The following is a 15,300-nucleotide window of genomic DNA, read 5'->3' as shown; positions in this document are numbered from 1 at the left end:
GTGGTTAGCATAAATGCTTCACAGCTCCAGGGTCCCAGGTTCGATTCCCGGCTGGGTCACTGTCTGTGTGGAGTCTGCACGTCCTCCCCCTGTGTGCGTGGGTTTCCTCCGGGTGCTCCGGTTTCCTCCCACAGTCCAAAGATGTGCGGGTTAGGTGGATTGGCCATGCTAAATTGCCCGTAGTGTCCTAATAAAAGTAAGGTTAAGGGGGGGGGGGGTTGTTGAGTTACGGGTATAGGGTGGATACGTGGGTTTGAGTAGGGTGATCATGGCTCGGCACAACATTGAGGGCCGAAGGGCCTGTTCTGTGCTGTACTGTTCTATGTTCTATGTTCTATGAAAGAGCCGGGTGCAGGATTATTGATCGATTGTCCCGGTTGAGACGGGAGAATAACTGACGACATGAGGGGGGGTCGACATTTGGTCCCTCGAGCCTCCTCCACCTTCCCGCCTCCTCCCCGGACTTCTCGATTCAAGGACACCCGAAATCTGCCTCCAACTCTTTATACGCCCCGGAGGATCATAGAACATAGAACATAGAACGATACAGCGCAGTACAGGCCCTTCGGCCCTCGATGTTGCACCGACATGGAAAAAATCTAAAGGCCATCTAACCTACACTATGCCCTTATCATCCATATGCTTATCTAATAAATTTTTAAATGCCCTCAATGTTGGCGAGTTCACTACTGTTGCAGGTAGGGCATTCCACGGCCTGACCACTCTTTGCGTAAAAAACCCACCTCTGACCTCTGTCCTATATCTATTACCCCTCAATTTAAGGCTATGTCCCCTCGTGCTAGCCACCTCCATCCGCGGGAGAAGGCTCTCGCTGTCCACCCTATCTAACCCTCTGATCATTTTGTATGCCTCTATTAAGTCACCTCTTAACCTTCTTCTCTCTAACGAAAACAACCTCAAGTCCATCAGCCTTTCCTCATAAGATTTTCCCTCCATACCAGGCAACATCCTGGTAAATCTCATCTGCACCCGTTCCAAAGCTTCCACGTCCTTCCTATAATGTGGCGACCAGAACTGTACGCAATACTCCAAATGCGGCCGTACTAGAGTTTTGTACAGCTGCAACATGACCTCATGGCTCCGGAACTCAATCCCTCTACCAATAAAGGCCAACACACCACAGGCCTTCTTCACAACCCTATCAACCTGGGTGGCAACTTTCAGGGATCTATGTACATGGACACCGAGATCCCTCTGCTCATCCACACTACCAAGAATTTTACCATTAGCCAAATATTCCACATTTCTGTTATTCTTTCCAAAGTGAATCACCTCACACTTCTCCACATTAAACTCCATTTGCCACCTCTCAGCCCAGCTCTGCAGCTTATCTATGTCCGTCTGTAACCTGCAACATCCTTCCGCACTGTCTACAACTCCACCGACTTTAGTGTCGTCTGCAAATTTACTCACCCATCCTTCTGCGCCCTCCTCTAGGTCATTTATAAAAATGACAAACAGCAACGGCCCCAGAACAGATCCTTGTGGTACGCCACTCGTAACTGAACTCCATTCTGAACATTTCCCATCAACTACCACTCTCTGTCTTCTTTCAACTAGCCAATTTCTGATCCACATCTCTAAATCACCCTCAATCCCCAGCCTCCGTATTTTCTGCAATAGCCGACCGTGGGGAACCTTATCAAACGCTTTACTGAAATCCATATACACCACATCAACTGCTCTACCCTCGTCTACCTGTTCAGTCACCTTCTCAAAGAACTCGATAAGGTTTGTGAGGCATGACCTACCCTTCACAAAACCATGCTGACTGTCCCTAATCATATTATTCCTATCTAGATGATTATAAATCGTATCTTTTATAATCCTCTCCAAGACTTTACCCACCACAGACGTTAGGCTCACCGGCCTATAGTTACCGGGGTTATCTCTACTCCCCTTCTTGAACAAAAGGACCACATTTGCTATCCTCCAGTCCTCTGGCACTATTCCTGTAGCCAATGATGACCTAAAAATCAAAGCCAAAGGCTCAGCAATCTCTTCCCTGGCTTCCCAGAGAATCCTAGGATAAATCCCATCCGGCCCCGGGGACTTATCTATTTTCACCTTGTCCAGAATTGCCAACACGTCTTCCCTACGCACCTCAATGCCATCTATTCTAATAGCCTGGGTCTCAGCATTCTCCTCCACAATATTATCTTTTTCCTGAGTGAATACTGACGAAAAGTATTCATTTAGTATCTCGCTTATCTCCTCAGCCTCCACACACAACTTCCCACCACTGTCCTTGACTGGCCCTACTCTTACCCTAGTCATTCTTTTATTCCTGACATACCTATAGAAAGCTTTTGGGTTTTCCTTGATCCTACCTGCCAAAGACTTCTCATGTCCCCTCCTTGCTCGTCTCAGCTCTCTCTTTAGATCCTTCCTCGCTCCCTTGTAACTATCAAGCACCCCAACTGAAACTTCACGCCTCATCCTCACATAGGCCTCCTTCTTCCTCTTAACAAGAGATTCCACTTCTTTGGTAAACCACGGTTCCCTCGCTCGACCCCTTCCTCCCTGCCTGACTGGTACGTACTTATCAAGAACATGCAATAGCTGTTCCTTGAACAAGCTCCACATATCCAGTGTGCCCAACCCTTGCTGCCTACTTCTCCAACCAACACATCCTAAGTCATGTCTAATGGCATCATAATTGCCCTTCCCCCAGCTATAACTCTTGCCCTGCGGGGTATACTTATCCCTTTCCATCACTAACGTAAAGGTCACCGAATTGTGGTCACTGTTTCCAAAGTGCTCACCTACCTCCAGATCTAACACCTGGCCTGGTTCATTACCCAAAACCAAATCCAATGTGGCCTCGCAGCTTGTTGGCCTGTCAACATTATTGTGTCAGGAAACCCTCCTGCACACATTGTACAAAGAACGACCCATCTAATGTACTCGAACTATATCTTTTCCAGTCAATATTTGGAAAGTTAAAGTCTCCCATAACAACTACCCTGTTACTTTCGCTCTTTTCCAGAATCATCTTCGCCATCCTTTCCTCTACATCCCTAGAACTATTAGGTGGCCTATAGAAAACTCCCAACAGGGTGACCTCTCCTTTCCTGTTTCTAACCTCAGCCCATACTACCTCAGAAGAAGAGTCCCCATCTAGCATCCTTTCCGCCACCGTAATACTGTCCTTGACTAGCAGCGCCACACCCCCCCCCCTCTTTTGCCCCCTTCTCTGAGCTTACTAAAACACCTAAACCCCGGAACCTGCAACAACCATTCCTGTCCCTGCTCTATCCATGTCTCTGAAATGGCCACAACATCGAAGTCCCAGGTACCAACCCATGCTGCCAGTTCCCCTACCTTATTTCGTATACTCCTGGCATTGAAGTAGACACACTTCAAACCACCTACCTGAACACTGGCACCCTCCTGCAAAGTCAAATCTGTGCTCCTGACCTCTATACTCTCAATCTCCCGTACCCCAAAACTACAATCCAGGTTCCCATGCCCCTGCTGAATTAGTTTAAACCCCCCCAAAGAGCACTAACAAATCTCCCCCCCAGGATATTGGTGCCCCTCAGGTTCAGATGTAAACCATCCTGTCTATAGAGGTCCCACATTCCCCAGAAAGAGCCCCAGTTATCCAGAAATCTGAATCCCTCCCGCCTGCACCATCCCTGTAGCCACGTGTTTAATTGCTCTCTCTCCCTATTCCTCATCTCACTATCACGTGGCACGGGCAACAACCCAGAGATAACAACTCTGTTTGTTCTCGCTCTGAGCATCCATCCTAGCTCCCTAAAGACCTGCCTGACATCCTTGTCCCCTTTCCTACCTATGTCGTTAGTGCCAATGTGGACTACGACTTGGGGCTGCTCCCCCTCCCCCTTAAGGACCCGGAAAACACGATCCGAGACATCACGTACCCTTGCACCTGGGAGGCAACATACCAAACGTGAGTCTCTCTCGCTCCCACAAAATCTCCTATCTGTGCCCCTGACTATTGAGTCCCCAATTACCAATGTTCTACTCCTTTCCCCCCTTCCCTTCTGAGCAACAGGGACAGACTCCGTGCCAGAGGCCCGTACCCCATGGCTTACCCCTGGTAAGTCGTCCCCCCACAAGTATCCAAAACGGTATACTTGTTACTCAGGGGAACGACCGCAGGGGGTCCCTGCACTGACTGCTTCTTCCCAGTCCCTCTTACAGTTACCCATCTATCTCCAGTCTTTGGTGTAACTACTTCCCTGAAGCTCCTATCTATGACCCCCTCTGCCTCCCGAATGATCCGAAGTTCATCCAGCTCAAGCTCCAGGTCCCTAACACGGTTTTTGAGGAGCTGGAGTTGGGTGCACTTCCCACAGATGAAATCAGCAGGGACACTGACGGCGTCCCTCACCTCAAACATTCTGCAGGAGGAGCATTGTACTGCCTTCCCTGACATCACCTCTAGATTTAAAAAAAAAACAAGAAAAAGAAAAAGAAAGGAAGAGCTTACCTGATATTACCTCAAACCCTGCTCCCGCTGAAGGGTAAGCAAATTTAAAGGCACTCACTCACCTTCACGACAGGCCCCTGCTCCCGCTTCCCAACCACCGTGGGGTGGGGGGGTTGGTTAGAGGAGGAGGTAGGGTGGGAAACACTCACAAAGTGTTTCGGGTTTAACTGTCACTTGCCAACAGCCTCTCCACAAACCACCTTCAACTTAGGCTGACCGCACTGCACGTATGCAAATTCCCCCAGAACAGCTGATCAGTAGCTCTGCTCTGCTGCCCTCTGCTGGATGATTGCCTTCACTCAAACTCCTCGGGTCTTCTTCGCAGATTCACCTTCAACTTAGGCTGACCGAGGGCAGCACGGTGGCCAAGTGGTTAGCATAACCGCCTCACGGCGCTGAGGTCTCAGGTTCGATCCCGGCTCTGGGTCACTGTCCGTGTGGAGTTTGCACATTCTCCCCGTGTTTGCGTGGGTTTCGCCCCCACAACCAAAAAATGTGCAGAGTAGGTGAAATGGCCACGCTAGATTGCCCCTTAATTGGAAAAAATAATTGGACAATCTAAATTTATAAAAAAAAACTTAGGCTGACCGCACTGCACGTATGCAAATTCCCCCAGAACAGCTGATCAGTAGCTCTGCTCTGCTGCCCTCTGCTGGATGATTGCCTTCACTCAAACTCCTCGGGTCTTCTTCGCAGATTCACCTTCAACTTAGGCTGACCGCACTGCACGTATGCAAATTCCCCCAGAACAGCTGATCAGTAGCTCTGCTCTGCTGCCCTCTGCTGGATCATCCTGCAATTCTCCAGGGCCGAGTGTGTCAATGATCTACAACGCTCAAATGATCCCACTCTTAACCAGAGGCTATCTGCAACCCCCCCTTCCCCCTCACTAGAGGGATGGAGTTTAAGGCTGTAGCCACCTGGGTTGGCCACTTCCCGATTCCAAAATCGATGCCCGCAAAGAATACAGGGAAAATTGGCCAGGCACAAGAAAACAAGCAGGTGCAAGGTTTCCTGTGTATTAAGATTTGCAGAACCCAGACAGAACCGAAACCAATAGCCATCTACTAATGAGCAATCCCAGGAACAATTAGAAACATGGAATCAATCGGGACCAAGACAGACTCCCCGGCGCCAGCGGGAGCCAGGACAAAGGACGGCCAACGAAGATAGGGCCCGCCCAGCGATCAGGGAACAGCTCCAGTATTGGAGGAAATCGATAAAAACGATTGGGACATGGTCCAATTGATTGGGACCAGGTCCGGGGTCAGCCCACAAGGGCGCAAAACCCCAGGGGACTATAGAGTCCCCAAGTTCAGTTCGCTCTCTTGGCAGCTCTCAAAGAACTCTTGACCATTTTGGTAGGAATAACAGCAAACGGGATTATTATTTAAACGATAAAATATTAAAGCATGCCGCTGTGCAGAGAGACCTGGGTGTGCTAGTGCATGAGTCACAGAAAGTTGGTTTACAAGTGCAACAGGTGATTAAGAAGGCAAATGGAATTTTGTCCTTCATTGCTAGAGGGATGGAGTTTAAGACTAGGGAGGTTATGCTGCAATTGTATAAGGTGTTAGTGCGGCCACACCTGGAGTATTGTGTTCAGCTTTGGTCTCCTTACTTGAGAAAGGACGTACTGGCGCTGGAGGGTGTGCAGAGGAGATTCACTAGGTTAATCCCAGAGCTGAAGGGGTTGGATTATGAGGAGAGGTTGAGTAGACTGGGACTGTACTCGTTGGAATTTAGAAGGATGAGGGGGGATCTTATAGAAACATTTAAAATTATGAAGGGAATAGAGAGGATTGATGCGGGCAGGTTGTTTCCACTGGCGGGTGACAGCAGAACTAGGGGGCATAGCCTCAAAATAATGGGAAGTAGATTTAGGACTGAGTTTAGGAGGAACTTCTTCACCCAAAGGGTTGTGAATCTATGGAATTCCTTGCCCAGTGAAGCAGTTGAGGCTCCTTCATTACATGTTTTTAAGGTAAAGATAGATAGTTTTTTGAAGAATAAGGGGATTAAGGGTTATGGTGTTCGGGCCGGAAAGTGGAGCTGGGTCCACAAAAGATCAGCCATGATCTCATTGAATGGCGGAGCAGGCTCGAGGGGCCAGATGGCCTACTCCTGCTCCTAGTTCTTATGTTCTTATGACCGTGACTCTCAGCGAGGAGAGACCTGCCTAGCAGCTGCGCCAACCAAGTAAGTCTCCAGTCAACGCACGCTACGAGATAGACGCTCCTAGCTACTATTCCGTACCAGCTCAAAGCCAGCAGATTCAGAACCGGACAAAGGCCATTGTTCCTCTGACCTGGTGGGCCATTCAAAAGCTAAGTATAGGCCTTTAGTAGCAGTGTTAGTTTAATAAGCATAGTTGATGCACGAGTAGTGATTGACTGTGTGCATAATAAATGTGTTTTGATTTGAAACTTACTAACTGGTGTATTGAGTTATTGATCAGCACTTGGCTTTGAACCTCGTGGTGGTATCAGAAAGATACCTGGCGACTCTAGAGCAAAGGTTATTAAACAGAGCAACTAAAGAAAAAGCACATCGAGCAACAAGACGAGGGAGGTTATGCTGCAATTGTATAAGGTGTTAGTGAGGCCACACCTGGGGTATTGTGTTCAGTTTTGGTCTCCTTCCCTGAGAAAGGACGTACTGGCACTGGAGGGTGTGCAGAGGAGATTCACTAGGTTAATCCCAGAGCTGAAGGGGTTGGATTATGAGGAGAGGTTGAGTAGACTGGGACTGTACTCGTTGGAATTTAGAAGGATGAGGGGGGATCTTATAGAAACATTTAAAATTATGAAGGGAATAGATAGGATAGATGCGAGCAGGTTGTTTCCAATGGCGGGTGAAAGCAGAACTAGGGGGCATAGCCTCAAAATAAGGGGAAGTAGATTTAGGACTGAGTTTAGGAGGAACTTCTTCACCCAAAGGGTTGTGAATCTATGGAATTCCTTGCCCAGTGAAGCAGTTGAGGCTCCTTCAGTACATGTTTTTAAGGTAAAGATAGATAGTTTTTTGAAGAATAAAGGGATTAAGGGTTATGGTGTTTGGGCCGGGAAAGTGGAGCCGAGTCCACAAAAGATCAGCCATGATCTCGTTGAATGGCGGAGCAGGCTCGAGGGGCCAGATGGCCGACTCCTGCTCCTAGTTCTGATGTTCTCACCTACCAAGTCCCTTCCCAATCTCGTCTGAAACGAGATCACCTCTTGACCTCGACGAGCTGCTGGTGCTCGGGGCCTATCTGGAGAGCCTCGGAGGTGACGTACTTGGGCAGGACAAACACGGTGAGGGAATGCACAATGAACGGCAGGACCCTGGGAAGCACCGAGGATCAGAGGGACCTTGATGTGCATGTCCACCGGTCCCTTAAGGTAGCAGAGCAGGTGGGCACAGTGGTTAAGAAGGCAAATTGTCTACTTGCCTTTATTAACCGAGGTGGAGAGTTTAAGAGCAGGGAGGTTATGCTGGAACTGTATAAAATGCAGGTTAGGCCACAGCTAGAGTATTGTGTGCAGTTCTGGAATCCACATTATAGGAGGGATGTGATAGCCACTGGGAAGGGAGCAGAGATTTACCAGGATGTTGCCTGGACTGGAGAGTGTTAGATGTGAAGAGAGATTGGATAGACTGGGGTTGTTTTCCTTGGAGCAGAGGAGGCAGGGGGAGGGGGGGTGATTGAGATGTATAAAATTATGTGGGGCACAGAGAGCAGACAGGAAGAAACCTTTCCCCTTGGCGTTGGAATCAATGACCAGGGGGCAGAGATTTAAGGTGAGGGGCAGGAGGTTTAGAGGGGATGTGAGGGAAAACCTTTTCCCCCCCCAGAGGGTGGTGGGAGTCTAGAACTCGCTGCCTGAAAGGGGGGGGGTGGAGGCAGAGACCCCCAGACCATTTCAGAAATATTTAGGTGTGGGCTTGCCACCCCAGGGCAGACACGGCTATGGGCCAAGTGCTGGGAAATGGGATTAGAATGGTTAGGTGGTTGTTCTTGACCAGCACAGACGCGATGGGCCGAAGGGCTTTCCTCCGTGACGCTGACGCACTTCCAGCGCAAGTGTATCCTCGCTTGAAATCGGGGGCAGCGGAATAAACTGGCAGTTCTGAGCCAGGTGGGGGGTGTGTGTGTATGTGTGTGTTGTGGGGGGGGGTCCTGACTCGTGGCATCGCTGGCTCAGCAGCTGAGGGCACAGCCTCGGCAGCGGAGGGTGGGTGCGTGCTGCATGGCTGGCGGTGTTGACGCACCTGCTGACTCTGCATCGACGGGAGGGGGTGGGTCTGCGACGACTTCCCGCAAGGAGGGGGGGGGGGGTCGATTTTCGTCCCAGCCTTCTGCGGAAGACTGCGATACAAGAGGCAGTGTGGCTACAGACAGCACGGGATCTCTCAGAGTTGGGCGGATGGCCAGGGACTTGGCATTGGCGGGGGGGGGGGGGGGGGGGGGGGGTAATGACAGGGCCAGCCGTCACGATCAGGTCCCAGTTCCATAGACCAGTTGGATTCGCTCCCCTGTCAATGTTAACACGTCGGGAGGAGGTGACAGAACACCCACCGGTCCAGCGAATGTGAACCATTACCGGCGGCGGTTCAATACCCGGGGGTTGTCGGGAGAGAAAAGAGCCGACGTTCCGAATGCGGGTGACCCCTTTGTCAAAGCAGAGGACTCCGGGAACACGAGCGCAAAACTGGTGGACAAATCGTGAATGAAAATAATGTTGGCCTTTATCACAGGGCGAGTGGGTTCGGACCGAGACGAGTTACTTTCCAACAGCAGAGCGCTCCGCTGCGGCGCTGCCTGGAACATCACGCTGAGTACCGGTCTCTGCCCCTCCTCTCCCGATGAACTGGGCTCGCTCATTCAACTGGAGGTCAGACAATCAAGGTCACACAAAGGTAAAAGGTTACAAACGGATTTTATTAATTAATTCCAATCTCTATCGGATCTCCTGTATGGGACAGGAACGCAGCAAATCACAGCAACGCTACAACTTTTAAAAAAAATAACAGTCGGGCAGGGTCAGAGTGGGGCGGCAGGGAGCTGGGGGCCTTCGAGAAGCAAGGCCCCCCCCCCGGCACTGCAAGCTAAGCCAAACGAAGTCGGGCGTGCCTCCTGTGGCAGGAACGGGTCGGCCGGTTCCTCTCACACGAAGGTGATTTTGGTCCGTGCCTGATTCACTTGCCAGATGTTCAGCTCCTCGTACTCCTCCAGCGCCGCCTCCACCTGGGCAGGGGTGAATCCCTTCGAGACGCATCGCTGCTCGGCCTCAGAGTACTTAACCACACGCGCTGTCGTATCCGCAATCATCTCCCGGATCGTGGCGAAAGATCACGTCGGCCGGGCGTTGCACTCTGAAATCACACGGGACAGGTCGATTAGAGGACACGGTAACACATGGGAGATAAAATCCCTGCGACCGGGGAGCGAGGGTCATAGACGAGGAGAGATGCACCCCCCGCTCATCTGGGAGCAAAGGCCCCACACAGCAGGATAGAACAAAAAACAAAGATAATTACAGCACAGGAACAGGCCCTTCGGCCCTCCCAGCCTGCACCGATCCAGATCCTTTATCTAAACCTGTCTCTTATTTTCCAAGGTCTACTTCCCTCTGTTCCCGCCCATTCATATACCTGTCTAGATGCTTCTTAAATGATGCTATCGTGCCCGCCTCTACCACTTCTGCTGGTAAAGCGTTCCAGGCACCCACCACCCTCTGCGTAAAAAACTTTCCACACCCATCCCCCTTAAACTTTCCCCCTCTCACCTTGAAATCGTGACCCCTTGTAACTGACACCCCCACTCTTGGGAAAAGCTTGTTGCTGTCCACCCTGTCCATACCTCTCATAATTTTGTAGACCTCAATCAGGTCCCCCCTCAACCTCCGTCTTTCCAACGAAAACAATCCTAATCTACTCAACCTTTCTTCATAGCTAGCACCCTCCATACCAGGCAACATCCTGGTGAACCTCCTCTGCACCCTCTCCAAGGCATCCACATCCTTCTGATAGTGTGGTGACCAGAACTGCACGCAGTATTCCAAATGTGGCCGAACCAAAGTCCTATACAACTGTAACATGACCTGCCAACTCTTGTACTCAATACCCCGTCCGATGAAGGCAAGCATGCTGCATGCCTTCTTGACCACTCTATCAACCTGCGTTGCCACCTTCAGGGTACAATGGACCTGAACTCCCAGATCTCTCTGCACATCAATTTTCCCCAAGACCCTTCCATTGACCATATAGTCCGCTCTTGAATTTGATCTTCCAAAATGCATCACCTCGCATTTGCCTGGATTGAACTCCATCTGCCATTTCTCTGCCCAACTCTCCAATCTATCTATATTTTGTTGTATTCTCTGACAGTCCTCCTCGCTATCTGCAACTCCACCAATCTTTGTATCATCTGCAAACTTGCTAATCAGACCACCTATACCTTCCTCCAGGTCATTTATGTAGATCACAAACAACAGTGGTCCGAGCACGGATCCCTGTGGAACACCACTAGTCACCCTTCTCCATTTTGAGACACTCCCTTCCACCACTACTCTCTGTCTCCTGTTGCCCAGCCAGTTCTTTATCCATCTAGCTAGTACACCCTGAACCCCATAAGACTTCACTTTTTCCATCAACCTGCCATGGGAAACCTTATCAAACGCCTTACTAAAGTCCATGTATACGACATCTACAGCCCTTCCCTCATCAATTAACTTTGTCACTTCCTCAAAGAATTCTATTAGGTTTGTAAGACATGACCTTTCCTGCACAAAACCATGCTGCCTATCACTGATAAGTCTATTTTCTTCCAGATGTGAATAGATCCTATCCCTCAGTATCTTCTCCAACAGTTTGCCTACCACGATAGAGGCGCATTTCCCCATCCCGATTACACACAAAACTCCCCTTCGCAGGGGGAATGCATATAGGTGGGCAGCTGAGAGAGACCCGTAACGGGCAGGGACGCCAGGATCTCCATTTGAAGCCCGTCAGTACCCACAGAGGGCAGCATTGCAGCGCCCACCCCTCCGGGCTCCTGTGGCCTCTCCGCATGCATCGCCCCACTCCCCAGCTGAAAAGGCTCACCTGCTGGCTTGACCCCGGTCTCCGACCAGGGAGTCCTTCGACATCTCCATCAGTCTCATCGCTTCGTTCACGTCTTCCTTCTCCACGGTGTCAACCAGGCGGAGCCGAGCCTGCGGACGCACGAACGTCAGTCAGAGAGCGAGCGAATTCCAAGCGGGGTGGGGAGTGTGGGAGACACAGGGGAAGCGGAAACAGCCGAACGTCTCAGAGACAAAACCCAAGACCATCAACAGACTCCCAACAATCATCCCCTCGCGTAACATAATGGGAAAATGCGGAGATTGCTGAGCTGGGGTCACCACCTCACAGGCGACTCCAGAGCGAAGTGTCGGGGTCCAGGTGCAACCTCGAGGCCAGCACCATCAGACAGAGACAAGCACAATGTCCTCCAGGAAAGCCAGCAATTGCCCACGTCTCTGCCTCTCAACACTGGCCAGCCTGCGAGGGCAAGGAACGGCGACGTTCAGAGAGACTTTGGGCACACTCATTCAAGGAACAGGGGGAAACAAAATGAGCACAGCCAACAATGGGGGAGCGGGCGTAAACGGCAAGCTGGCCTCCACTGGGTTTGGCGTGCGGGAGTGGAGAGGGCTTGCTACAATTATACAGGGATTGGGTGGAACCACATCTGGAGTGCTGGGTGAAACTTTGCTCTCCGTATTTAGGGAAGGCTCTAATCACATTGGAGGCAGTGACTGGGATGAGACGTGGAGTCAATTGGGTCTATCTCTAGATCTCGGGGTACAGGTTCAGAGCTTCTTGAAGGTGGGGTCGCAGGTGGACAGGGTGGTCAGAATATTGAATACAGGAGTTGGGACGTCTTGTTGAAGTTGTACAAGACATTGGTGAGACCGCACATGGAATACTGTGTTCAGTTCCGGTCACCCTATTATAGGAAGGATATCGTTAAACGAGAAAGAGTGCAGAAGAGATTTACGAGGAGCTACCAGGACTTGATGGTCTGGGTTATAAGGAGAGGCTGGATAGGCTGGGCCTTTATTCTCTGGAGCGTAGGAGGCTTAGGGGTGATCTTATAGAGGCCTATAAAATAATGAGGAGCATCAATAAAGTAGATAGTCAACATCTTTTCCGAAAGGTAGAGGAGTCTAGAGCTAGAGGATATAGGTTTAGATTATCATAGAATTTACAGTGAAGGAGGCCATTCAGCCCATCGAGTCTGCACCGGAAAGAGCACCCTACCCAAGGTCTACATCTCCACCCTATCCCCGTAACCCAGTAACCCCACCCAACACTAAGGGCAATTTTGGACACTAAGGGCAATTTATCACAGCCAGTCCACCTAACCTGCACATTTTTGGACTGTGGGAGGAAACCGGAGCACCCGGAGGAAACCCACGCAGACACAGGGAGAACGTGCAGACTCCTCACAGACAGTGACCCAAGCTGAAAATCGAACCCCTGCCCCAGAGGGGCAATTGTTTCACACAGAGGGTGGTGAGTGTCTCAAACGAGCTGCCTGGGGCAGTAGTCGAGGCGGGCACAATTGAAAATGAAGTGAAAATCACTTATTGTCACGAGTAGGCTTCAATGAAGTGACTGTGAAAAGCCCCTAGTCGCCACATTCCGGCGCCTGTTCGGGGAGGCTGGTACGGGAATCGAACCGTGCTGCTGGCCTGCCTTGGTCTGCTTTCAAAGCCAGCGATTTAGCCTAGTGTCTTTTAAAAAATATTTAGACAGTATGGACGATAATGGGCTTTAGAGGGGTTTCACAGGTCGGTGCAACATCGAAGGCTGAAGGGCCTGTACTGCGCTGGAATGTTCTATTGTTCTATAGTTACATGGGCAGGGTGGGTAAAGAGGGATATGGGCCAACTGTGGGCAATTGGGACCAGCTTAGTGATAGAAAGTGGGCGGCATGGCCAGGTTGGGCATTGCTCCTGTCAGATAAATCTCCAATTCTCTCCTGCGTACCTATCTGAATCTGGTTTAGCAGAGTGGGCTAAACAGCTGGCTTGTAATGCAGAACAAGGCCAGTAGCACGGTTCAATTCCCGTACCGGCCTCCCCGAACAGGCGCCGGAACGTGGCGACTAGGGGCTTTTCACAGTAACTTCATTGAAGCCTACTCTGGAGCTTGGGATAATGGGAGTCGATCCAAACATTGAGAACTCTGAAGGGGCTGGACTGGGGAGATAGGCCGAGTAATCAAGAGCAACGTCCCTCTTTTTGGGGGCGGGGGGCAGTGGTTAGCACTGTTGCTTCACAGCGCCAGGGATCCGGGTTCGATTCCCGGCTTCGGTGCGGAGTCAGAGAGTGAGATGGGGAGAGGTGGTTTCAGACAGTGGAGACCAATTTAAAGTGATTTGCCAAAGACGGCGGCAGGGGGAAATATTTTAAATTTAAGAACAGTATTGCAGTTAGGATCGGCAATTCACCCGCCAAGTGAAATGAAATGAAAAGAAAATGGCTTATTGTCACGAGTAGGCTTCAATGAAGTTACTGTGAAAAGCCCCTAGTCGCCACATTCCGGCGCCTGTTCAGGGAGGCCGGGAATTGAACCCGCGCTGCTGGCCTTGTTCTGCATTACAAGCCAGCTGTTTAGCCCACTCTGCTAAACCAGATTCAGATAGGTACGCAGGAGAGAATTGGAGATTTATCTGACAGGAGCAATGCATGGAGATGGGGGTGGGGTGGAATGGTGGCACCAGCTGAGTTGCCCTTGCAGAGGACCGGCAAGGCGCGATGGGCCGAGTGGCCTCTTGCTGTGCAGCCTTTAAGGGTGGATCATCGAATTGGGAGGAGCAGCTTTCCTCAGCGCCACTGCGGGTTTGGAGATCGCAGCCGATCCATATTGTGACCCCTGACCCTCTGACACCCCTCCCCCACCGTGAGTTAGCCCTGTGGTGGGGCGGGGGGCAGCCGCGATCAGAACAAGCCGGATAAATAGAGTCGCTACAAGAGCAAATCAAGAGGTTTCTGGCAAGTAACAGACAAGTCAGGAGTGCGATGGAATACTCTCCACTTGCCTGGATCAGCGCAGCTCCAACAACACTCAAGACGCTCAACACCATCCAGGACAAAGCTTGATCTGCACCCCAAACACCGTAAAACAATCCCTCTCTCCACCATTAAAGCAGCAGCCGTGCGTACCATCTACAAGATGCACTGCATCAAGGTTCCTTAAGAAACACGTTCCAAACCCACGACCTCTTCATCTAGAAGGACGAGCAGCAGATACCTGGGAACCCCACCCACCTGGAGGTTCCCCTCCCAGTCACTCACCGTCCCGACTGGGAAATATATCGGCCGTTCCTTCACTGTCGCTGGGTCAAAATCCTGGTACTCCCTCCCTAACAGCACTGTGGGTGCAAAGACGGCTAATGGGATGTTGGCCTTCATTGCGAGAGGTTTCGAGTATAGAAGCAGGGATGTGTTGCTGCAATTGTACAGGGCCTTGGTGAGGCCACATCTGGAGCAGTGTGCGCAGTTTCGGTCTCCTTCTCTGAGGAAGGATGTTCTTGCTCTCGAGGGAGGGCAGCGAAGGTTTACCCGACTGATTCCTGGGATGGCGGGACTGTCGTATACATAAAACGATACAGCGCAGTACAGGCCCTTCGGCCCTCGATGTTGCACCGACATGGAAAAAACTAAAGGTCATCTAACCTACACTATGCCCTTATCATCCATATGCTTATCCAATAAACTTTTAAATGCCCTCAATGTTGGCGAGTTCACTACTGTTGCAGGTAGGGCATTCCACGGCCTCACCAC

At 50.8% G+C, this 15,300-nt stretch overlaps 1 protein-coding gene across 1 annotated transcript in view; it reads right to left on the bottom strand.

Annotated features, from left to right (window-relative positions):
- Nucleotides 1-9,383: 9,383 nt before the first annotated feature.
- mcm7 (minichromosome maintenance complex component 7) overlaps nucleotides 9,384-15,300 on the bottom strand; it is a gene marked incomplete at its 5' end in the record, with an annotated part of 30,997 nt that continues 25,080 nt past the window's right edge. Inside the window, 3 exon segments of the mRNA XM_038786724.1 lie at nucleotides 9,384-9,812; nucleotides 9,814-9,838; nucleotides 11,570-11,679. Coding sequence (XP_038642652.1) covers nucleotides 9,630-9,812; nucleotides 9,814-9,838; nucleotides 11,570-11,679 — 318 coding nt within the window.

This window comes from Scyliorhinus canicula, chromosome 29, assembly GCF_902713615.1.
Source record: "Scyliorhinus canicula chromosome 29, sScyCan1.1, whole genome shotgun sequence".
Taxonomy (NCBI): domain Eukaryota; kingdom Metazoa; phylum Chordata; class Chondrichthyes; order Carcharhiniformes; family Scyliorhinidae; genus Scyliorhinus; species Scyliorhinus canicula.
This window is presented reverse-complemented; position numbering and strand designations above follow the sequence as displayed.